Source organism: Lepidochelys kempii, chromosome 4 (genome assembly GCF_965140285.1).
Source record: "Lepidochelys kempii isolate rLepKem1 chromosome 4, rLepKem1.hap1, whole genome shotgun sequence".
Lineage (NCBI taxonomy): Eukaryota > Metazoa > Chordata > Testudines > Cheloniidae > Lepidochelys > Lepidochelys kempii.
In genome coordinates, this window is record NC_136383.1 from 105,195,210 (window position 1) to 105,221,237 (window position 26,028).

Sequence of the window (26,028 nt, forward strand, 5' to 3'; positions counted from 1 at the left end):
GTCACACTGCAGTCACTCACAGAGAAGGTGCAGCGAGATAAATCTAGCGATGTATCAATCAGAGGCCAGGCTAACCTTCTTGTTCCAATAAGGACAATAACTTAGGTGCACCATTTCTTATTGGAACCCTCCGTGAAGTCCTGTTTGAAATACTCCTTGATGTAAAGCCACCCCCTTTGTTGATTTTAGCTCCCTGAAGCCAACCCTGTAAGCCGTGTCCTCAGTCGCCCCTCCCGGCGTCAGAGCAACGGCAAACAATCGGGCATCTGAGAGTGCTGTCCAGAGCAGTCACAATGGAGCACTCTGATGGGGCTAAAACATTGTCGCGGGTGGTTCTGGGTACGTATTGTCAGGCCCCCGTTCCCTCCCTCCCTCCGTGAAAGCAAGGGCAGACAATCATTTCATGCCTTTTTTCCTGAGTTACCTGTGCAGACGCCATACCATGGCAAGCATGGAGCCCGCTCAGGTAACCGTCACCCTATGTCTCCTGGGTGCTGGCAGACGCGGTACGGCATTGCTACACAGTAGCAGCAACCCCTTGCCTTCTGGCAGCAGATGGTGCAATACGACTGGTAGTCGTCCTCGTCGTGTCCGAGGTGCTCCTGGCCACGTCGGCTGGGAGCGCCTGGGCAGACATGGGCGCAGGGACTAAATTTGGAGTGACTTGACCAGGTCATTCTCTTTAGTCCTGCAGTCAGTCCTATTGAACCGTCTTATGGTGAGCGAGCAGGCGATACGGACTGCTAGCAGTCGTACTGTACCATCTTCTGCCAGGCAGGCAAGAGATGAGGATTGCTAGTAGTCGTATTGTACCATCTTCTGCCAGGCAGGCAAGAGATGAGGATGGCTAGCAGTCGTACTGTACCATCTTCTGCCGAGCAGCCATGAGATGTGGATGGCATGCAGTCCTTCTGCACCGTCTGCTGCCAGCCAAAGATGTAAAAGATAGATGGAGTGGACCAAAATAAGAAATAGACCAGATTTGTTTTGTACTCATTTGCTTCCCCCCCTCCCCTGTCTAGGGGACTCATTCCTCTAGATCACACTGCAGTCACTCACAGAGAAGGTGCAGCGAGGTAAATCTAGCCATGTATCAATCAGAGGCCAGGCTAACCTCCTTGTTCCAATAAGAACGATAACTTAGGTGCACCATTTCTTATTGGAACCCTCCGTGAAGTCCTGCCTGAAATACTCCTTGATGTACAGCCACCCCCTTTGTTGATTTTAGCTCCCTGAAGCCAACCCTGTAAGCCGTGTCGTCAGTCGCCCCTCCCTCCGTCAGAGCAACGGCAGACAATCGTTCCGCGCCTTTTTTCTGTGCGGACGCCATACCAAGGCAAGCATGGAGGCCGCTCAGCTCACTTTGGCAATTAGGAGCACATTAAACACCACACGCATTATCCAGCAGTATATGCAGCACCGGAAGCTGGCAAAGCGATACCGGGCGAGGAGGCGACGTCAGCGCGGTCATGTGAGTGATCAGGACATGGACACAGATTTCTCTGAAAGCATGGGCCCTGCCAATGCATGCATCATGGTGCTGATGGGGCAGGTTCATGCTGTGGAACGCCGATTCTGGGCTCGGGAAACAAGCACAGACTGGTGGGACCGCATAGTGTTGCAGGTCTGGGACGATTCCCAGTGGCTGCGAAACTTTCGCATGCATAAGGGCACTTTCATGGAACTTTGTGACTTGCTTTCCCCTGCCCTGAGGCGCATGAATACCAAGATGAGAGCAGCCCTCACAGTTGAGAAGTGAGTGGCGATAGCCCTGTGGAAGCTTGCAACGCCAGACAGCTACCGGTCAGTTGGGAATCAATTTGGAGTGGGCAAATCTACTGTGGGGGCTGCTGTGATGCAAGTAGCCCACGCAATCAAAGATCTGCTGATATCAAGGGTAGTGACCCTGGGAAATGTGCAGGTCATAGTGGATGGCTTTGCTGCAATGGGATTCCCTAACTGTGGTGGGGCTATAGACGGAACCCATATCCCTATCTTGGCACCGGAGCACCAAACCGCCGAGTACATAAACCGCAAGGGGTACTTTTCGATAGTGCTGCAAGCTCTGGTGGATCACAAGGGACGGTTCATCAACATCAACGTGGGATGGCCGGGAAAGGTGCATGATGCTCGCATCTTCAGGAACTCTGGTCTGTTTCAAAAGCTGCAGGAAGGGACTTTATTCCCAGACCAGAAAATAACTGTTGGGGATGTTGAAATGCCTATATGTATCCTTGGGGACCCAGCCTACCCCTTAATGCCATGGCTCATGAAGCCGTACACAGGCAGCCTGGACAGTAGTCAGGAGCTGTTCAACTACAGGCTGAGCAAGTGCAGAATGGTGGTAGAATGTGCATTTGGACGTTTAAAGGCGCGCTGGCGCAGTTTACTGACTCACTTAGACCTCAGCGAAACCAATATTCCCACTATTATTACTGCTTGCTGTGTACTCCACAATATCTGTGAGAGTAAGGGGGAGACGTTTATGGCGGGGTGGGAGGTTGAGGCAAATCGCCTGGCTGCTGGTTACGCGCAGCCAGACACCAGGGCGGTTAGAAGAGCACAGGAGGGCGCGGTACGCATCAGAGAAGCTTTGAAAACCAGTTTCATGACTGGCCAGGCTACGGTGTGAAAGTTCTGTTTGTTTCTCCTTGATGAAACCCCCCGCCCCTTGGTTCACTCTACTTCCCTGTAAGCTAACCACCCGCCCCTCCTCCCTTCAATCACTGCTTGCAGAGGCAATAAAGTCATTGTTGCTTCACATTCATGCATTCTTTATTCATTCATCACACAAATAGGGGGATGACTACCAAGGTAGCCCAGGAGGGGTGGTGGAGGAGGGAAGGAAAATGCCACACAGCACTTTAAGCACAGCACTTTAAAAGTTTACAACTTTAAAATTTATTGAATGACAGCCTTCTTTTTTTTGGGCAATCCTCTGTGGTGGAGTGGCTGGTTGGCCGGAGGCCCCCCCACTGCGTTCTTGGGCGTCTGGGTGTGGAGGCTATGGAACTTGGGGAGGAGGGCGGTTGGTTACAGAAGGGCAGCAGTGGCAGTCTGTGCTCCAGCTGCCTTTGCTGCAGCTCAACCATACACTGGAGCATACTGGTTTGGTCCTGCAGCAGCCTCAGCATTGAATCCTGCCTCCTCTCATCACGCTGCCGCCACATTTGAGCTTCAGCCCTGTCTTCAGCCCGCCACTTACTCTCTTCAGCCCGCCACTTACTCTCTTCAGCCCGCCACCTCTCCTCCCGGTCATTTTGTGCTTTCCTGCACTCTGACATTATTTGCCTCCATGCATTCGTCTGTGCTCTGTCAGTGTGGGAGGACAGCATGAGCTCGGAGAACATTTCATCGCAAGTGCGTTTTTTTTTCTTTCTAAGCTTCACTAGCCTCTGGGAAGGAGAAGATCCTGTGATCATTGAAACACATGCAGCTGGTGGAGAAAAAAAAAGGGACAGCGGTATTTAAAAAGACACATTTTATAAAACAGTGGCTACACTCTTTCAGGGTAAACCTTGCTGTTAACATTACATACATAGCACATGTGCTTTCGTTACAAGGTCGCATTTTGCCTCCTCCCACCGCGTGACTACCCCCTCAACCTTTCCCCCTCCCTGTGGCTAACAGCGGGGAACATTTCTGTTTAGCCACAGGCAAACAGCCCAGCAGGAATGAGCTCCTCTGAGTGTCCCCTGAAGAAAAGCACTCTATTTCAACCAGGTGACCATGAATTATATCTCACTCTCCTGAGGATAACACAGAGAGATAAAGAACGGATGTTGTTTGAATGCCAGCAAACATACACTGCAATGCTTTGTTCTACAATGATTCCCGAGTACGTGTTACTGGCCTGGAGTGGTAAAGTGTCCTACCATGAAGGACGCAATAAGGCTGCCCTCCCCAGAAACCTTTTGCAAAGGCTTTAGGACTACATCTAGGAGAACCGCAAATGCCAGGGCAAAGTAATCCTTTCACATGCTTGCTTTTAAACCATATATAGTATTTTAAAAGGTACACTCACCAGAGGTCCCTTCTCCGCCTGCTGGGTCCAGGAGGCAGCCTTGGGTGGGTTCGGGGGGTACTGGCTCCAGGTCTAGGGTGAGAAACAGTTCCTGGCTGTCGGGAAAACCGGTTTCTCCACTTGCTTGCTGTGAGCTATCTACAACCTCATCATCATCATCATCTTCTTCGTCCCCAAAACCTACTTCCGTATTGCCTCCATCTCCATTGAAGGAGTCAAACAACACGGCTGGGGTAGTGGTGGCTGAACCCCCTAAAATGGCATGCAGCTCATCATAGAAGCGGCATGTTTGGGGCTCTGACCCAGAGCGGCTGTTCGCCTCTCTGGTTTTCTGGTAGGCTTGCCTCAGCTCCTTCAGTTTCACGCGGCACTGCTTCGGGTCCCTGTTATGGCCTCTGTCCTTCATGCCCCGGGAGATTTTCACAAAGGTTTTGGCATTTCGAAAACTGGAACCGAGTTCTGATAGCACGGATTCCTCTCCCCAAACAGCGATCAGATCCCGTACCTCCCGTTCGGTCCATGCTGGAGCTCTTTTGCGATTCTGGGACTCCATCATGGTCACCTGTGCTGATGAGCTCTGCATGGTCACCTGCAGCTTGCCACGCTGGCCAAACAGGAAATGAGATTCAAAAGTTCGCGGTTCTTTTCCTGTCTACCTGGCCAGTGCATCTGAGTTGAGAGTGCTGTCCAGAGCGGTCATAATGGAGCACTCTGGGATAGCTCCCGGAGGCCAATACCATCGAATTGTGTCCACAGTACCCCAAATTCGAGCCGGCAACGTCGATTTAAGCGCTAATCCACTTGTCAGGGGTGGAGTAAGGAAATCGATTTTAAGAGCCCTTTAAGTCAAAATAAAGGGCTTCATTGTGTGGACGGGTGAAGGTTTACATCCATTTAATGCTGCTAAATTCGACCTAAAGTCCTAATGTAGACCAGGGCTCAGTGAGGAGAGATTAATAAGACTGGGACTTTTCAGCTTGGAAAAGGGATTGTTGCCGGCACCCAGTGCCGAGAGGCTGAACAACAGCTTGAGTTGGTTCATTACCCGGTGTGCTACACCCAATAATCACAAAGGGGTGGAGAAGCAGAAAAGTTTATTTGCAGCTGCAAAAAGGTACAGGGAGAATAAAATCTCAAATCTGCACACCGAGCAGGAAGTTACACAGGCTTTTATACATCCTTTTTCCCAGCATACATATCCAATAGCAAGCTGCCCCAAGTATCCATATAGCCAGCCAATCCAGTTCCCAGCTAGTTCCCTGATTCTCTGTATCATTTGTTAAACTATACATAAAGCTGCTTTATTCAGCATTGTTCTTCCATATCTGCCCTGTTTGGCCTTGCTTAGTTTCAGGCAGTCTGACTCCGCAGCATATTGTTGCAGATCCTCAGCATAACTGCTGTGTGTGCCTCCAGGCGGGGGGGCCAAGGACACTTGGGCCTAGTACGCAGAGCTGCTGCGAGTGCCTCTAGGCGGGAGGGGGGCCAAGGACACCTGGGCCTAGTGCGAGGGGGCTTCATCCACACTCGTGGTCTTCCATCCCCTCGAGTTACCTAGTGGCCATGCCCCAGTGTCCCCGACAGGATGACTAAGGGGAGAACATGATAGAGGCCTATAAAATCATGACTGGTGTAGAGAAAGTAAATAAGGAAATGTTATTTACTCCTCATAACAAACAAGAACTAGATGTCACCAAATGAAATTAATAGGCAGCAGAAAACAAAAGGAAATATTTCTTCACACAACATACAGTCAACCTGTGGAACTCTTTGCCAGAGAATGTTGTGAAGGCCAAGACTATAACAGGGTTCAAAAAAGAACTAGATAAGTTCATGGAGGATAGGTCTATCAATGGCTATTAGCCAGGATGGGCAGGGATGCAAAACCATGCTCTGAAGTGTCCCTAGCCTCTGTTTGCCAGAAGCTGGGAATGGACAACAGGGGGTGGATCACTTGATGATTCTGCTCATTCCCTCTGAAGTACCTGGCATTGCTCGCTGTCAGAAGACAGAATACTGAACTAAATGGACCATTGGTCTGACCCAGTATGGCCATTCTTTTGTTCTTATGTAAGAAAGGGATTGCATTTTTAACCTTCCTAATAATGGAGAGTAAGAAATTCAAATTAAAAATTTACATTAATTGATAAGGCATCTCCTTTTAAAACCTACAGATTAGCATACACAAAACCAACCAAAAAAACCACTTCCCAATATTCCCCTAGAATGGAGAAATGTTAGAAATATTGATTTTTGGATTTGTCCAAAATAATCTCTTTTTTTTAGTTTTACTCAGAAATAGTAGAGAAAAATCACACAAAACAAAAAAGGAAAGCAAGCTGTCTTTATTTTATAGTCCCCAAGCAGAGACTGCAATTTGCTTGGATTGGAAACCACAGTAAGTGTAGTTAAAAGATGTATGTCTTAGTTTTTAATAAGGTCCACTTTATTTGTCAATGCACAGATTCCTGCAGGATGTGAGAGAGAAACAGCATAATTTGCTCTCTGGAAACTGCAAACATGGCTCTAGGTGCATATTAATACAGTTCAGTCCTGTCAATGAGGTAATTATTTGCTCCCCAGAGAGCTCATCTCACAGCTAGCCCTTCGGAGTTTTTCATTCATGTGGTGCAAGGTAAGAATTCTTGTCCACAGGCATACTGTGCTAACATAAAGTCTCACAAAACAGACATTGGTCCTTCTTCTTATAAGGGCCCTATTCAGCAAGGTACCTAATCATGCATGTAACACTAAGCATTTTACAGGTTTGATGGAAATTATTCAGTTCATTCCCCCTGTGCAAACTCATGGACTACAAAAGGGCTGCCCAGGTCAGTAAAAGGAGAATCTGGGCCTAGAGTTTAGGTCAAGTGGGGAGGAAGGACATATGAATTCTCTTGCTGTATCTTACTCACTGTGGGCCTGATCCAGCTCCCATAAAGTGAGCAAGGTTTATGTGGCAAGGTTCTCATTGACTATGTTACTGGTTTAAAACTCTGGGCTGATAATATGGTGCTGTAACATTGAGCACTTCCTGTTGCATCTCATCTTGTTGTGTACATACAATTAAATGGAACTTCAACTATTACTCTATGCTTTTATACTACTACAAGATCAAATCAGGCCCTTAATGTAATTTGTTTAAATTAAAATTAAAATTAAATTTTAAATCCTTGGTAATTTTAAATCCTTGGTTGTTTAGGAAAGTGTGCATTATATTTTCCATACAAAGCTGATTTAAGTTTTAATTAAAGGAATTTGGGTCAGTGATTATTAGTTGTACTATAACAGTGCCTACCTACAGGGCCCCAGTGAGACCTGGGCCCTATTGTACTTACACATAGTAAGAAATTATTCCTATCCTGAAGTGCTTGCAATCTAAATAAACAAGAAAAGGGTTGGGAAAAGAAAGTATTATCAATTTTACAAATGTGAGGCACTGAGAGATTGTGGCTTGCTCAATTTCACACAAGGTGGCTGTATCCCAACCAGAAACTAAAACAGATCGCCAGAGTCCTAAGCTAGTGCTTAAAAATAGTAGTTTACAAATACATGTAAAAACCATAAGACCATCTTTCCTTACCCTCAAACCTTCTTCCTCCTCCTCCTGGGCCTCACATTCCTGTTCTCACAGCTAGCCAGTAGTATCCATAGCTGGAGACCTGGATGTCATACGGGTTTAAATGAACAAAGGACTTGATTAGAATAAGGAGAAGTATTCTTTCTCTAACATTATTCTGTCTTTTCCTTGCTACTTCACCACATAGAATTTATGCCTAGAACCTTCCCCAGCCCTTCCTATCATCAATTTCAAGAAATAATACACATATCCTCGTCTCTTCCCTCCTTTTTCCTGAGTAAACAATCTCTCACAGGAATTAAAATTTAAAAACCATTGTATGCAGCGTTGTTGTAGCTGTGTTGGACCCAGGATACTAGAGACACAAGATGGGCGAGCTAATATCTTTTATTGGTCCAACTTCTGTTATCTCTCTCACCAACAGGAGTTGGTCCAATAAAAGATACTACCTCACCCACTTTCTCTCTCTATTTAACAACCCAATATTTATTTGGTCAACTCACTAGCTTCACTGTCCCTCTGCCTTGAGGTTAATTCACTTGGATTATCAAATCCAAAAGGTATAGACTCCTCTTCGATAGGGTTAGGACTTTTCCCAACATGATCCTCTCTGTTCATTAGCTGTGATGTGAGCACCATTCCTACTAAAGCCATGCAGAAATACAGTATATTGTTGATCAGTGGCAACCATGGAGGAGAACAGTCGTGTCAAGTGACAGCAATTGGTGTTGTCCAATATTTTTCTTCCCTGAGTTTCCTAAAGACTGGTCACCAAGTTTAAACTTGGGTAAATTTCAAGCTTTTACAGTTTGATGGTTAAAGAATAAAGTCACACGTACACTTATTTCAGTCACAGTTTTCTGCTTGCTTATGGAGAGATGGATAAAGGTGGGCAGTCACCTTGAATATGAATATCCAAACAAACAACTGCACAAGAGTACTTTCCCTGCATGAGAAAAATGCTGCATCTACGGTCTCTCACAATTCTCCATGGTTTCATGCCAATTAAAAGTGAAATAGTTATTACACAAGGCTTGGGTTAGAGGATTTTTCAACTTACTGAAGTGTTATTCACCACCTACATTATTAAAATGAGAAGGAAATAGTATGTATTAATAAACACCTCTTTGGAGGCTTGCTTTTAATATCTCATAAATATGTTACATTCTTGTCACTTGGAAGGTTTAATCATCTACTCACACTTTGTATTCCACAACTGAAACTTTTTTGTGCTGGCATTTCCTCTTCTAGGCAGAGGCTGCAGCAGTAGTTATGGAAATTAGCTCTGTGTCCCCACCAGTACACATTTTAAAATAGCATTATCACTACAGCTTTGTGGCATATCAGTTACTGCCAGTGTTTGAATATGTTCCTGTAAACAATCCTTTGTTAATCTTCTGAATGCAGAATCTATAAAATCCTGTAGCAAAAAGGGAATATGAAAAAATTTCTATGATCACAATTCCCTGAAGATATATATTTCTGGAGGACTTTAAACAATCCCCTATACCTATTGAAGCTAACTGTGCTGGGTCTCCAGGAATACAACTTTTCATGTTTATTATTGCTGTATATGTACTTTACCTAGTTACCATTTTTTTTTATCATCAGTTTCTATTTTCTAGTCTCACATATCAGTGTGTGGCAATTTAGAAGTAACTAGCTACATAAACAGCTCCTGTGCAGAATGGCTTCTGAACAAAAAGATGAACCTGTTTTCCCCCACATGCTGTGTAAATTTAGAACTGTTGCTTGTTTGTCTCCATTAGCAAACCCAGAAGAATGCCCAAAGAGCATTTGCTGCCTTAGCCAATAGAAGGCAAAACTCTGCCATTGACAGGGACTTCAGTGATGAAGGATCAAGCCCTTAGTAACCAACTGAGAAATCCCTTTTCCAGGTAACCCATTTGAAATATTAGTGTAAATATTTCTCAGATGTATTCCAATTGTTCTATTGATGGTAGAATAAAACATAGTAATTAGTGATATTTGCAGAGTACCATAAAATACCGTATTTCTCAGAAAAAGAAACAAAGGGCTTGTCTACATAAACAATTAGATTGTGGTAAGCTGGGTTGTGAATCTACCCACAAGCCTGATGAGGTCTAAGGCCACGTCTACACAGCAAATTTATGTTGACGCAACTTACATCAGCATAAGCTTCCGCAGTTAGTACATTGCTTGTGCATGTACACACTTAGCTCCTTGTGAGTAATGCCCGTACTCACCAGGCATGCTTGTATTGATGCACAGAGTAGGGCACCATGTCTAGGTATCCCCTTGTACAACTTGCCACCACTCAGCATGCTGTCTTTTGGGAAGTGTTGGCAATTCACGATGGAGCCAAAATGAATCACATGGGGTGACTGGGAATATGAGTCAACTTCCCAGTTTGCAACTGTCTCCATCCCTTCATGTTATCTGTATCCCATTAATTTTCACAACTTATTTTCAAAATCCCAACAACCCATGCCACCTTCCTCGCTGTCCACCATCTCTGGCAGAAGCATGGAGTCTGCACATGTCTGCACTATTGCCATGAGCACTGAAAGCAGAGGGTGCCCTATTCTGTAGCATTTGCAGAGCCATCAGAAGCAGCAAATCAGTGGGGAACATGTTGATTTCTTGGAAAACAGATTGCTGTGGGACATAGCGAGAACGAATTCAAGGTTGTTGGTGGAGTTCATGGAGCAGCTGCAAAGGGTGGAGCACTGCTTCTAGGCCCAAGAACTGAACACTGACTGGTGGGATCACATTGTATGATGAGCAGGGGCTGCAGAACTTTCAGATGTGCAAGGCCACATTCCTGAATCAATGTGCAGAGCTCCCCCAGCCCTCCAACACAGGGATATCAAAATGAGAGGTGTACTGACAGTGAAGAAGCGAGTGGCAATTGCACTGTGGAAATTTGCAATGTCAGATTGCTACCTGTTAGTCAGAAATAAATTTGGAGTTGGGAAAATCCACCATGGGGGCCATTAATTGCTATGCAGGCAGGGCTGGATTTCTAATTAGGCATAATAGGCACGCACATAGGGTGCCAGCATCCTGGGGGCACCTGACCTCTCTAAAACTATGTGTAACACAAAGGTCAGTTGTAGGCAAGGTGGGGCGCAAGGTGTAAATCCGGCCCTGTTTGCAGGACTGTGACTCTCAACAATGTGCAGGACATAGTGGAAGGATTTGCAATAGGGTTCCCAAACTGTAGTGAAGTGATAGAAGGCACACATATCCTTATTTTGGTATCAGACCACCTTGCCACAGAGTACGTTAACAGAAGCTCTACTTTTCTATGGTTATACAAGCACTGATGGATTACTGGGGATGCTTCACTGACATCAAAGTGGGTGGTTAGGGAAGGTGCATGACGCTCACATCTTTAAGAACACAGGACTTTTCAGAAAGCTGCAAGCAGCGACTTTCTTTCCCTCTTGATGGATTACCATTGGGAATGTTAAAATGCCAGTAGTGATCCTGGACAACCCAGCCTTCTTGTTGCTCCCCTGGCCATACACCAACCATCTCGATAGCCCCAAGGAATGGATTCAACTCCTGGCTCAGCAGGTGCAGAATGACAGTTGAATGTGCCTTTGGTAGATTGAAGGGTCACTGGCATTGTTTACTCACAAGATTGGAACTCAGTGAAAAAAAATCCCAATGATTACAGCTGTCTGCTGTGTCTTGCATAATATCTGTGATGAAAAGGGGGAAAAGTGGAGCAGCTTTCTGAACTACCAGACACAAGGGCTATTAGAAAAGCTCAAAGCGAAGCTATATGGCTTGGGGAGGCTTTGAAAGACCATTTTAACAGGGAGTCACAGTAAAGTGTTTTGTTGTAATGTGCTCTACCTGGCCCTGCTCTTCTGTGGCCTCTGAGGAATGGCATGGTGATTGCTGTGCACAGTGTCAACACATCTATTTGTGGCTTAGCCTATTAGTTGTGTCACATTGTCAGTAACAAGAAATAGGTCACTTTCAGACCTGCTAAGCACTTGGTAGCAGATGTTGCAAACTAATAAAGATGAGTTATGTTTTAAATGATAGAAATTTATTTTGCAAAAGAACTTGGTGGGGGGAAAGAAGTCATGATATTTTAAAATAAATATATTTAAAACTTTAATAAATTAAGAGAACCAAACTTATGAAAAGGAAAGAACATTCATGTCCATTTCAGCTCCACATACACCAGCTGTGACTTTCATGTGAAGCTGTGATTGTCTTTAGTGTCCTCCTGGGATGGAATGTAAAAATAGTACAGCAACCCCTGATGCCATGTGGAATGCTGGGGGTGAGGGGGTAGAGAGAGGTTGCGATATTGAAGGGGCTGCAGAGGGAGGCAAGCCTGGAGTTGTTGAACCTGTAGGTCCACCAGAATCTGCAGCATCTGTTTGCTGCCTGAGAAGACCCATTATGTCCTGGTGCATCTCCCTTCCCTTTACCTGCTGGGACTCCTGGACCTTACTCCTCTCCACTCTTTCCTTCTCTAGGAGGTCTGCAATTTGCTGTCTGCTCTCATGCTCTGATACAGCACTGGCTTGTCATCCCGAGTCCTCTTCTTTCTCCTCCTCATCTGACTCAGGTGTTCTGCAGGTGTGGAGCAGGATGGTAGCCGCGGTTTTAGCAGCTACAGACAAAATACACAGAAGTCTATTCACTATGGAAAGTGAAACTTAAAATGCAAAACTCACTCCCCTTGCTCCCCTAAAGGTTTAAGGACTACATTATCACATCTGCTTGGGATTGCTAGGGCACGGCCCTAGTCATGGTGAATATGGCCTGCAGGGGGTTAGGGAAATTAGGAGGGAATTGCTCGGTTGCATGAATCTAGTTGTACAGGGCAATGGCACTGAATATTGGCACTGTTTTCCATGGATGGTGGTGATTTTAACTGAAATCTCACTCCTGAGGGCAACAAAGGCAGAAAGAGCACAGTTGCTGCTGGCATCCTGAAGCTGCTCAGGTCCACATGCTGCTAGCCTGAGTACTGCAATGGTGCCTGCTGAAGTTATCGCTGAGTGCCATAGCAGTGTCCGACCACAGAGGAAGAAATAAGGCAGCCCTCTCTAGAAACTTTCAGCAGAAGATTGCAGAGTACCTCTATGAAATTTTCATTGAGATCTCTCAGGAGGAGACAAGGGACATCCCTGTGTACATAAACAAACTGCTCCGCATGCCCCTCCCAACTTTACAGGGGAGTGCAAAGCAGATAGGAATTCTACCTCTTGGTTGTAGCACTATCCCTTCTAGCATGAGTAAATTAATGAAGAGTCAGAAGCTGTGCCCTGCTATTTTGGGGGTGCCATCCCTGTAATGACAAATGCATTGCATAACTCACCCAAGGTTCCTTCCCCTTCATCGGGCTCACCCATGCTCAACGGCAGGGACTGGCTGGACTGTGGTGGAGTCAAAAATAGTCCTGGCTCTCTGTGCAGCTGGATCCCCAGTTGCCTGTTCCCCATCCTCCTCCTCTTCACTATTCATGGCAGGTGTTTGTGACTCAGGCTCCTCAAAGGTATACACAGTGGGGTGGGGGTGGCAGTCGGGTCTCTGCCAAGTACAGCATACACCTCATTGTAAAAGTGGCAAGTCTGTGGTTCACCACCCGATTGATTGTTTGCCTCCCTGCCCTTCTGCTATGCCTGCTGCAGCTCCTTGGCTTTCATGATGCTGGTCCATGTAGTACCTCTTCTCCTGCATCCCTTGAGCAATCTGCTCGTCAATGCTGATGTGTCTACAGCTGGCTCAGAGCTATATCTGCACAGCCTCTTCTCCCCACAGGCTCAGGAGATCCAATATCTCCTGTCTGCTCCAGACAGGAGCGCATCTGGAGAGTGTAGCCAGCATGGTCAGCTGGCCAGTTGTACTCAACAATGGAGAGCTGCTAGGTGTACTCGCCAAGCTGGGCAATCAGAAAAAGGCATTTCAAAAATTTTTGGGCTTTAAAGGGGAAGGGGGGCTTCTGGTTAACATGACCCTGGGGCTGTGGAGGTCATAATGGTGACCAGAGTAGTCAGCGTGGGGCATTGTGAGACATTGTGAGACTGCTGAAGGACTGTTAAAGTTGGCATAAGTAATGCAGTGTCTAAACTCATGCTGCATCAATCTCAGTACATCAACGATGGTTCAATACTGCTTGGGGAGGTAATGTTACAATGTCGGTGTACTTACATCAATAGGAGACAAATTTAAGTATAGACACATGCATGACTAGGTCAGTGCAAGGGGCATACGTCGACATAGTGTTGTAGAATAGACCAGTTCTAACTGCCCATGTGCACCCTTCTATCATGAGTTAACAGTCTGTTAGAGCACTTTGATCGAGTCCACTTTGAAACAGTCTTTGGCTAGCTCAAAGTGCATTAACAGTTCATTAATGTCAGCAGGATGCACACACGCACACAGTTAGACTGGCACAGGGTCGAGTCACACCCCAGCTTGCTATGCTCAAATGGTTCACATAGATAAGCCTAAACTTCATCTAGTGTTTTACCCAGGCTACCTAAAAGCCATGGGCTCCATCCTGCAAACATTTCTCATGGACTTTGTTATCTATAGTAGAAACTACCACACATTTTATTCTATATCTAGGTTCTTCTCCTGTGCTCATCACTATAGTATTTGAGTGCTTTCCAGCAGTATATCAAGTGACGTGAATAACATCTGTCATGTATTGTTTTCTCATCCTCTTGCTGGAGCTAAAAATGTGCATAGTGGAATGTTTTCTTTGGGTAGGATTTATTTTTATTATATGCATTGATGTTCTACATTTACTTTAGATTAGGTAAAGTCAAAGAAATACACCTGCAATTGGAGTGGGAGGTTCATGGTGGTTCTTAGTTCCTGTGGGAGTTCATTCCACAGTCTGCACTGAAGAACTTCACCCGTAATATAGAAAGCCTTGTTGTGCCAGAGGACCAAAGTTGTTGACCATGGTCTTTTTCCTGGCGCTTTAGGCAATCTTTGAGATATGCTGGCCCAAGCCATATAGAGTCTTGAAGATAAGGACAAAGACCCTGAGCTTGCTTCCGTATTCTATGGGAAGCCAGTATAGGAAGCGGAGGTCAGATTGCATGTGCTTATGGTAGCCTGTGTTGCTGAATGTTCTGTACTAGTTGGCGTTTCCTAGCTGCAGAAGATTTCATGTCCAGATATATCACATTGCTGTAGTCCTGCCAAGAGTGACAAAGGCACGAATAACTGAGATCATTCCATCACCCACCAAGATGGGCCAGAGTCTTGTTGCGAAATGGAGATGGCAGAAAGCATTATTCATAAATGCTACTACGTGAACACATAACATCAGCGAGTCATCTAGCTCCTGCCACAAAACAATGGCCAGCAGGGGGTAGAGGCATAGTTATCTTTTCAACCCTCATCCAAAGAAGCCTTCACCATCTGAAAGGAAGGTGCAGCACGTGTACTCTCCTTGAGAGGCAATCTGTCCCCCAACTTCCCTTGGGGCCGTATGGTTTGTCCCAGCAAAGGACGGTGTGCCTAAATAGCAGTTAGTTAAACAGCTAAATAATATATTACTATAGGCTAAAAAAAAATCAAGTCAAGGCTGAGCCATTTTCCCCTCATACTCAAAGTTCAAATGTTCCTGTGCAAATGTACTCTTTTTTGTTAAACAATGTCAGCATATTTCATTCTGTAGACTTTTTGGAGTGTGGCCTCTTATAGTTAGCTCATTAGTGAACAGCTCATTTAATCAATAAGTTGCCAACTGTGAGACTAAGAGTTTCTTATCCACAGCTTTGCATGTTCTCAGAAATATTGATGAAACAGCATCCTGCTTTACTTAAAACAGCATCTATCTTTTTGCTCTGTTTTAGCTTGTGTATCACAATAATTGGAATTTTCTTGACATTGCAACCATCTATGCCTAATGTGTTTTTTCCACTCAGCCGGTGTATTTTCAGGTTTACCTATCAGCTACATTTAGTTATTCAAGAGACATTCTTCTTCTTTTTTTCCCCAAAAACATACCAAGTTTTGAGGTGTTTTGCACTGCCATAGGATTCATTATGAGATATCTTATAGTATGTATAAAGTATAACTATGGACCAGATCCCCTCAGAGGTGCTTTTAGACACATTTGCACCTTCCAGATTCTGAGTTGCCCAGGAGCCACTCTGGCTCCAGCACAGTGCTGGGGCTGTTCTAACTCATGGCAGCTTTAAAGAGCTGTCAATAAGCTGCTCTGCCCTCCATCACTGACTACACCACCAGCAGCAACTGAGATGGGGGAGGCACAGCCACTTACATGCCAATCTTACCCTGTCCCTGTGTTTGGCGAATTCCTCAGGGGCCATTTCTGCAAGAGTAAAAAGGCCATAACCGGACCTGGGGTCTGGTTCTATACATTTCTGTATGTGTTTGATGAGTGTCTGAATTTTGCACACCTAGAAGATGGCATTAAACCAAATTTTAATGTAGGTTTATTTTGAATAAAATGTATGCTGCTTTAAATTCCTTACTTTTACCCCAACCCCTCCCCCCTGCCTTCTTTTTTTTTTTTTTTTTTTTGGTAAGCTGGTAACCAGGTTTTTTTTAGTTATTTCCTTTATACATTTGAACTTCAAGATTTCTAAATTACACTCCCGCTCTTTCCAAACAATCTGAACATAGGTAGTGCGTAATGGAGGCTGGTGGGAATCTAGGCCTCCCCAAACCTCGTGCCACTGGGGAGGAAGCAATGGTGGATTTGGGGGCCCCATAAAAATCTCCCCCTACCACAATCCCAGGGCACAGAGCTTTTCCGGTCTCAGGGCTGCAGCAGGGGGAGGAGGGAGAAGGAGCGAGTGAGGAGAGGCAGGGCCTCAGTGGGGAAGAGGCAGAGTGGGAGCGGAACGGAGGTGGGGCCATTGGCAAAATGGGGGTGGGGCTGTGGGGGAAGAGGTGGAATGGGGTGGGCCATGAGTGGGGCCACGGGCAGAAGGGGAGGAATGGGGGAGCTCCAGTAAGGACTGAGAGCTCTGCTGCAGTCCCAGCTAGCTCTGAGAGCTTAACCCCAGCCAGGGACGAGCTCTCAGTTCCCCTCTCCCCTCAGTGGCCCTGACCAAGCTCTCAGCCATCCCCATGCCCCAGCCAAGGCCATGGCGGGGCTGAGAGCAGCGAGTCGGGGCATGTCCTCAGCCGGAAGAGGTGGGGCCTTAGCCAGAAGAGGCGGGGCAAGGGGCTAGCCTCCCCCAGGGGAACCTTCACCCGGTGCCCATGATCTCAAACCATTTTTGTAAACCACAGACACATGAATCAATAGTGCATCTGGTTAAAGGTTCCAAAGACTCAAGATTTAAACTATATGAGTGTATAAGAAAGATCTGGCCTGTCAAAATAATTTAGATGTAATAAATGGGTCCAAAGAGCCAAAGGTGTTAATGTGATCCAGTCACTGTCTAACATTAAACAGCTCTAAACAAGTTCCAGGATTTGGTATAGAGAGACCTGTCAGCCTGCTTAATACCATGGCAAACACTGCATTAAAAATCCTTTTAACCCTTTATTAAAGATATACCAAAGAAGGAAAAACAGCTAAAGCATTTGAAATGTTAAGTACTAAATAAAGCTTTCATATTAACAACATCCTTTGTTTCCTTTCCCTTTAGCTGGAGAGAGTTTTTCAGAAGGAAAAATCCCTTTGTTTGATGGTCTTTTATGTTGTATTAAAAATGATAATAACTGTCCTTCTGGGAGAAAGAGAAGACTTTAGTGGAGATGGGCTGGAGCTGTCGTTGCTGTAGCTGTTGCACTTCTGTCTCTGGTATTGACTTTCACTTTCAATCTCACTGCTAAAAACCACAGGCACAGCACATGGTCTTATCAGAGACTTGCCAAACTTGTACCAGCATCAGGCTGTGTAGGGCATTGCTTTTAGCTGCCCCTTTCTGGTCACAGCTTTACAGCGGTGTTGCAAAATATATAATCTTGGACACCGAAATCAGACTCTTATTAGACAGCAGGAAAAAGAAGAGGCATAGAAAAGAAATAAGCTGGGGAAGGAAAAAGACATATCGCAGGAAATTGCCATGTTTGTTGCAATGGTGTCACTCAATTGTATGAAGTCATTAAGGTTGCGTGTAGGTTTCCACTCAAACCTCCTGTTTCAGTCACTCATAATTTTCCAGTTTTCACCTATGGGATTTTCCAGCTTTGGGGTGAAATTCTGACTCCACTGAAGTCAATAGATGCTTTTTCCATTAACTTCAGCTGAACCAGGATTCTTGGTCTCTTCCTGAAGCTGAATTGATTTGGAAATCTTGAGCAAATTCAGTTCAGTTGCTTTTGAGTAGGAGGACAGTGGAAAACAAAGCACTCATTCCCCATGATAAAATAAATTCTTGAGATATGTATTTGAAGAGGTTTATGACTAAAACAGCTGGTAGAGGAAAGTTTGAAATTTCACAGATAAAATAGTCTTAACTATAATAGTCTTTCAGTATTCTGGTGAAATTTGTTTTGATCAGATAGTTATACCCTTTGAAAATCACATGTACAGCACAGTTTATACACAGTTTTCTTGGAAAAAGAACATAGCTATGGAAGATTGGGCTGTTTGTGCAAATGAAGCTAACTTAGCTGCACACTTTGCTCAGTATGTAACCATAGCCAGAACAAGTTGGATAAGATGGGCATCAATAGGAAAATTGAAAGGTGGATAGGGAATTGGTTAAAGGGGAGACTACAACGGGTCCTACTGAAAGGTGAACTGTCAAGTTGGAGGGAGGTTACCAGTGGAGTTCCTCAAGGATCAGTTTTGGGACCAATCTTATTTAATCTTTTTATTACTGACCTGGGCACAAAAAGTGGGAGTGTGCTAATAAAGTTTGCAGATGATACAAAGCTGGGAGGTATTGCTAATTTAGAGAAGGACAGGGATACCCTACAGGAGGATCTGGATGACCTTGTAAACTGGAGTAATAGGAATAGGATGAAATTTAATAGTGAGAAGTGTAAGGTCATGCATTTAGGGATTAATAACAAGAATTTTAGTTATAAGCTAGGGACGCATCAACTAGAAGTAACGGAGGAGGAAAAGGACCTTGGAGTATTGGTTGATCATAGGTTGACTATGAGCTGCCAATGTGATATGGCTGTGAAAAAAGCTAATGTCGTCTTGGGATGCATCAGGAGAGGTATTTCCAGTAGGGATAAGGAGGTTTTAGTACCGTTATATAAGGCACTGGTGAGACCTCACCTGGAATACTGTGTGCAGTTCTGGTCTCCCATGTTTAAGAAGGATGAATTCAAACTGGAACAGGTACAGAGAAGGGCTACTAGGATGATCCGAGGAATGGAAAACTTGTCTTATGAAAGGAGACTCAGGGAGCTTGGCTTGTTTAGCCTAACTAAAAGAAGGTTGAGGGGAGATATGATTGCTCTCTATAAATATATCAGAGGGATAAATACCAGAGAGGGAGAGGAATTATTTAAACTCAGTACCAATGTGGACACAAGAACAAATGGATATAAACTGGCCACTAGGAAATTTAGATTAGAAATTAGACGAAGGTTTCTAACCATCAGAGGAGTGAAGTTTTGGAATAGCCTTCCGAGGGAAGTAGTGGGGGCAAAAGATCTATCTTGCTTTAAGATTAAACTCGATAAGTTTATGGAGGAGATGGTATGATGGGATAACATGGTTTTGGTAATTAAATATTCATGGTAAATAGGCCCAATGGACTGTGATGGGTTTTTAGATGGGGTAAGATCCAAGTTACCCGGGAAAGAATTTTCTGTAGTATCTGGCTGATGAATCTTGCCCATATGCTCAGGGTTTAGCTGATCGCCATATTTGGGGTCGGGAAGGAATTTTCCTCCGGGGCAGATTGGAAGGCCCTGGAGGTTTTTCGCCTTCCTCTGTAGCATGGGGCACGGGTCACTTGCTGGAGGATTCTCTGCTCCTTGAGGTCTTCAAACTACAATTTGAGGACTTCAATAGCACAGATATAGGTGTGAGGTCTTTTTTAGGAGTGGTGGGTGAAATTCTGTGGCCTGCGTTGTGCAGGAGGTCGGACCTGATGATCATAATGGTCCCTTCTGACCTAAATATCTATGAATCTAAGTAGAAAATCTAGTTCCTCTCTGAAAGACCCAACACAGGAGACGAGCTCCACAGGATCCACAGGAAAGGAGCTTTGCTATTGTTTAACTCCCTAAGGTCTGCAATGGGGCAGAAGAACATACAGAGAGAAAAGAGAGAAGATAACAGGAATATGGAAGTGGGGGAAGTCAAAGAAAGGGATATGTGGGGGACTGAGAGCTAGGGAGCCACTGACAGCTAATTCAGGTTGCATGGAAAACTTTGTGCCCTCCTACATATTCACATGTCTTAAAGGAAAGTTGCAACACACCCAGCATGAACTGTTGTTAAAGACTTTGTGTGCGCTGCAATTAGAGGATAGCCTTGCACCATTTATACCTCTCTACCAAAAGCTGTCGCTCTGCAGCACCTAAGCTTTCACTGCTTAAGGTGAACAACTTCCTGGTGCTGTCTAGCTGAAAAGTTCTATATTATGGAAATTCAGTTCTGTCTTTATCTTTCAAAACACTCTCGGATACTCCACTTTAAGGAAGTATATTAGGAGAATGGTAAGATACATATATATTCATTCCAAGGCCAAGAAATAACAGCGTTAAACTTGCATGCATAACCTTAACTCCGGCCCCTTCCCGTATGTATTACAACATGGTTTTACATGATTGCTTACTATTTACCAAATACAATATAATACCATACAAATTTTGTTACAACCTTAGATACAAATGCATAACATTTTCATCTGTGAAAGTCACTTATATGAAAAAATGTACATAATACATGGTCTACAACTAGTGCCAGTAGAAACAACAAGGAGTCTGGTGGCATCTTAAAGACTAACAGATTTATTTGGGCATCGGCTTTCATGGGTAAAAAACCCACTTCTTCAGACGCATGGAGTGAAAATTACAGATAGAGGCATAAATATACTGGCACATGAAGAGAAATATGTGCCAGTATATTTATGCTGGTAGGTGGTACGGTAATACAGAACAATTAATAATAATCATATTAAAAGTATTACAGACTAGATAGACCTATGGTTTGATTCAGTATGGCAATGTCATGTTGCTAGTTTAGTGAAACTTGCATGAACCTGACAGATGCACAAAGTACAACAGAGTGGGTTGTATTTACTTCTCTGTAAGTGCAATGCAGTTACACCAAGGATGATTTTGGCCCAGAATATCCCACAGTTCTGATTCAGTGACTGCCATGAAAAAAGCTGGACACTCTAAAAGGTGCCAGGGAGATTGTTTTCCAAGAGTGAAATCCTGGCCACATTGAAGTCAATGATAATTTTGCTATTGTTATCAATGGAGCCAGGATTTCACTGCAAGTGTTTAAAATTATAAAGAAAAAAAAAGACATATATATAAGAAAAGAATGAGGTGAACTTTCAGAGTTTTGTAAAAGATTTTTTTTTCCCTACCTAGATGTCTTGGTGATGCAAATCACTGCTGTCGCACCTTTTCTCTTGTGTGATTAATTAGGCCATCCTGATACTCTTCTGACATGCACACATTGAAAACCTCCAAGCAAATGCAGGGAGGTTTTTAAAAAGTCGTTTTGCATCCAGATTGAGGGATTGTGCTGGATTTTTGAGAAGGAGGCTTGGCAGATCCATCATTCTTTAATTCATAGTTTTGACTACTAAGAAAGTGCTGTGAAGGATAGAGGGAAAATCACTCTATAAACTGTGAATCAGGGTGGCATCTTTATGAGTGAAAACCTGCTATTTTCCCTTATACACACAAAAGAAAAGGCCGATTGAAGTTATCCCTGTATACTCCCTTTGCTACTTGCAAAGACATTAAATGGTTATAAGATAGCAGTGAGGTCAGCAGTCTGGTATTTTCAAGTTCTTTCCTGCCTGTGCTCAAATACTTACCCTAGTCAATAAACCAAAATGTAAAGAACAAACTGCAGCTTGAATGATTTTCGATGTCAGAGCTGATTAAAACTCAGTATGAGCTCACAGGACATGAACATTCCTTACTGGTAGAACAGGTGTTCATCTTCATGTTTTAATACAAAAGCCAATGGGAAGAGACAAATGGGTTACAACAGATCACTGCATGAATTAGAAAGGATCAGTAGGAGTTTTGAAGCCATCACACAGGACATGAGTAATGTCCTTCACCAAAAAGTTAGAAACTAGTTCCACAAAACTGAGCCAAACTGTGGCATTTACAGCATGTAGATTTGTTTTAATTCTTCAGCTGCATATGCACCTCTTTGATGTTTTCTAACATTTCTTTAGATGTTTTTCCCCAGTGAATTTTTTTTTCCCACCCAAGTCTCTTTTTTAAATTCGTTTGGGCACCCAGGTTTTCTATTTTGAGACTTCCCTTCAAACCTGCACACTGTAAATATTTGTTTTGCTCTTTTTCCTAATATAATCACAGATAAGAGCTCTTCCGCCCCACACTTCCCTCTTAACACAAACCCTTTTCCCTGCACCAACAGCTTGTGTGATCCTGGAGCAGCTTGTTCCTTTAAAAAATAGGTTACTAAAGATTAGAATGCTTAATGTAAAGTGACCCACCTATTGTGCCAAAAGTACATTAAGATGTTCAAATTGGGAGGAAAATATCTATCTATATCATTTAAAATACATTTAGAGGAGTCCTCATTGGGAGGTATTGTGTGCTGCAGTAACACTCCATGTAATAATAATGTGATAATTTTTCCCACATTTTAGGAAGTGCATTTCTCACACCTTTCATTAAGCAAATTACTACAGCATGATACTTACCACTCCAGAATATAAGCCTTCTTCCCTTCCTTTGTGTTCTCAATTTGTCATTTCAGGCCCTATATTCAACTTCTTTTTGTTCCTTTTCCTCTTAAGAACTGCCCTTCTGAGTCAGACCAATGGTCCATCTAGCCCAGTATCCTGTCCCCAACAGTGGCCAGTAGCAGAGCTTCAGGGGGAGTGTACAGAATAGGGCAGTAGGAGTGATCCACTCCTTTCTTCCCCTTCTGGCTTCTGGCAGTCAGAAGTTTATGGTTGCCTGAAGTAAGGTGTTGGATCCCTGGCCATCTTGGCTAATAGCCATTGATGGACCTATCCTCCGTGCACTTTTCTAGTTCTTTTTTCAAGCCATTTATATTCTTGGCCATCACAACATCCCATAGCAATGAGTTCCATAGGGTAATTGTTCCAGCCCCTCTCCCTCTCTCTTTCTAGTGTGTTTTTACATTTACTTTCCCTGCTCTTCTTTTTGCATCCACAGATCCTTTCTTTGACTTTGTTTGCAAATTGCTCTTTTGTAGCATTAGCTGTCCTTAATTCATAGTAAGTCACTAGAAAGAATGAGGGAGTTACTTGCTGACAGGCAGATCACAGTAAAGGAGTGGAGGATGCATCACTAAATGCAGTGGGGTACCCTTTAAGAATATATAATAAAATACCTATCCCTCCATCATATAGCTCAATGCTAGAAATTTCTCTCTGTAAGCCTGGAATAAAGCAATTCTCTTTTCTTGCCCCTCAGATTCATTTTGGACATACTAGGTCATATTCTACTGACAGTTACCAACTCCATTAACTTCAGTGGAGTTACTCTGCATTTATTACGCTGTAAAAGAGAACAGAATCTGGCCAGCTGGATTTGTGCAGTCACCTATCATTGTGAGAAGGGGCCCCGCACAAACAGTTTGAAGATGTGAGCTATTTGCCGTCAAGACCACAGTAGAACCTGTAAAAAAACACTGCAGAAAAATGAAGAAGAATGAAGGGGTGGCTGGATCACCATTATAGTAATATTTTTGTCTTTTCCAGAGTAGTTATGGCATCTTAGATTTATTCTGAAGGTACAATTGGGCCTAAGTCTTTCTCTCATATCACATCCAGCAGCTCCTGAAGAAGTCAGTGGAGACAATAGAGAGACTTGACAACAGAGGAGGAATACTGGGAATTGATAATATGAGATTATTTAGGTAATGAAAGGGAGCAAATTTGGAGAGGTCTGGAGAAAGGGAGAGATGGAATTACTGTATGGCCAATTAAGTCATGAAGGGAATAGGAATGATTACATATATTATGCAAGTCATGATGCCAAGTGGAATCTTGTTAATAATGAGTGAAGACTGGAGTATATAGAGTACTGGGAAGGGATTATTTCAGTGTATTATTAGACATTGTTAGAAGGTTCTTGTCTGATACTGGGGCATCGCAGTAAATGCATAAATTGATAAGAAGGCATTTTCTTCTAGTATTTTATTGCATTTAAAAATATGTCTTTAAATTCAAAGTTATCAGGAGATGGAAGTTGAATAAATACAGGAAATTTACTTGAAATTTGCATAAATATACACATTTCATGCCTATAATCAAGAAAATTGAGCAGAAATGTTCAACTAACCCATTGTAATTCTATACAGCATTCCAGTAACTATTCAGAAAGTCAATCTTAGAAAACTAGTCTAGATATATTTTATTCAAGCACTTGAACGGAATACAAAAATTACTACCTGAGCCTGCAATACATTTCATATTAACTGAGAGTGAATGGCTTGACTCAGATAAAAAGTAAACCAAGCTTTAGCCCAGAAAGTGAGAAAACACATACTTGCAATAGTGTTATGGGATCAGAAATTTATTTTTCAGTATTGCATGCCTGTTCACTCTTTGCTTCAAGCCAGGCCTATAAGCAAAAGTGCTGAACAAAGCCTACTGTCTTAGGGGCCAGATAGCTTTTTCTTTGACTTCAACAGTGCTCCAAGCAAGTGCAGCATTCCTCCTGTGCACCATTAATTGCAGGATCTTTACCCTTATCCTGCAAGTGACTGCAGTGTGGCCCTATGAAGACATAAAGGCATGCCTGTGTAGAGGCATTTACAGACCTGGTGTCTGCTTTTAGACATGACACAACTAAGCAGGTAATAAAATGGTAGAGAAGGAACAATGGAGGTAGATGGGAGGACAGCAGCAGGATTACATGATTAGGGAAAAACTCAGTTCCCAAGTCGTCAATGGAAAGAATCCCATTGACTCAAACGGAGCTGGATCAGGTCTGTCCCAGGGTGACACTGGCCCTTCAAGAGTGGGCAGAGCCAGTGCACCTGTGATTCATCAGCTCACTACAGTTGGGTTTGGGTAGGGGCACCTGGGCTATATATGAGGGTGCCTGAGGACAGAGAGTGAGCCAGTCAGGAAAAGGGGCAGCTGAGAGCTGCCTGGGAGAATGGTACTGGAGGAGATCTCTAGGGAAAGCAGCAGTAAGCAGAAAGCTCTTCACAGGCTGGAAAGAGGGAAGAATCATCTGGAAGCCAGTGGAGTGGCTGGCTGGCTGACTTACTTACCTGAGCCAGTGCCGGGAGGACGAAAAGGTTGGAAGTCTAGGAGCCAGCAGAAGGGCTAGCCTGCTGACCTTCCTGAGCCAAAGAAGGCTGGAGATGGCTGAAGGCTTAGAGCAGGGAAGGGAGATGCCTACTGACTATCAGAACCAGAGAGCTTAAGCTGGAAGGCCAGAGAAGACTGAAAGCATGAAGGGAGTGAGGCATGGTGAGGGACACTGGAGCTTTACTGGACAGCTGGGGTATGGTGAGAGATTCCCAAGCTGTATTTGATGCATACTTCCCAACATTTCCAGTGGCTAAACCAGGCCAGGTCTTGCCCCCGGGGGTGGGAGGTCCTGGAGAGAAGGCGTTGCAGAGAGAGCTGGCTCTTCACTCACCCTGCAGTGGCAGCTCCTTGCCTGTGGAGTAGGCTGGACTTAGCTCCCCCTCCAGGCAGTTCAATCTGGCACATGGGGTCACAGCATCACTGAAGTTTGGCCTGGCCCCCAAGATGTAGGAAGGTGCCCAAGGCAGGGGTCACCCTGTGATAAGGTACTTTGCACTAAAGTGTGGGGGGGGGAGCATGTGATGTACATTTTTTAAAAGTTATCAGTTTTTAAAGGTCAGAATGTTAAAATGAACAAATTTCAGAATGGAAGTAGATCTTGAGATGGGATTAACCATAAAAAATACATCTACTGTACGTAGTCATGAATATTTATAGAAAAGTGTTTCATAGACATGGATGCCTAATAAAAGCAGGTTACACAAGCAAATGATGTAGTGCTTCAATGCAAAATACTTCCATATATTTTAAAATAAATAGTAAATGTTATTATATTAGATGAAGAGAGAGCATAGAGAATCTATACTTAACATAATGAAAGGGATGGCTAATCTTTCAACAACAATCTGCCTTCCTCATGGACAAAAATAGCCATTCCCCTTAGGAGGGGAGAAAACTAATTTATACTAAAATTTCTGGTCATTAACAGGAAATAAAGCACCACACAGTCATTAAAACCAACCCATGTCAATCATGCAAATAATGATGTCAAAGTCAGATTCAGGACTCACATAATTTGTCAGACCACTCTGTTT

At 43.9% G+C, this 26,028-nt stretch overlaps 1 protein-coding gene across 1 annotated transcript; it reads right to left on the reverse strand.

Annotated features, from left to right (window-relative positions):
- Nucleotides 1-2,762: 2,762 nt before the first annotated feature.
- LOC144930465 (uncharacterized) lies at nucleotides 2,763-4,893 on the reverse strand. The gene is made up of 2 exons (XM_078852399.1): nucleotides 4,025-4,893; nucleotides 2,763-3,436 (listed from the first exon to the last, which is right to left on the reverse strand). Exons 1-2 carry the CDS (start codon nucleotides 4,605-4,607, stop codon nucleotides 2,895-2,897), a joined length of 1,125 nt encoding a protein of 374 aa, XP_078708525.1. The 5' UTR covers nucleotides 4,608-4,893; the 3' UTR covers nucleotides 2,763-2,894.
- Between the last annotated feature and the right edge of the window lie 21,135 nt (nucleotides 4,894-26,028).

Excerpts from the sequence above, each read along its gene's own strand:
- LOC144930465 (XM_078852399.1), bottom strand. The coding sequence starts at position 4,607 with ATGCAGAGCTCATCAGCACAGGTGACCATGATGGAGTCCCAGAATCGC. Across the intron at positions 3,437-4,024 it reads AGGCGGAGAAGGGACCTCTG|CTGCATGTGTTTCAATGATC; the intron begins GTGAGTGTACCT and ends TTTCTCCACCAG.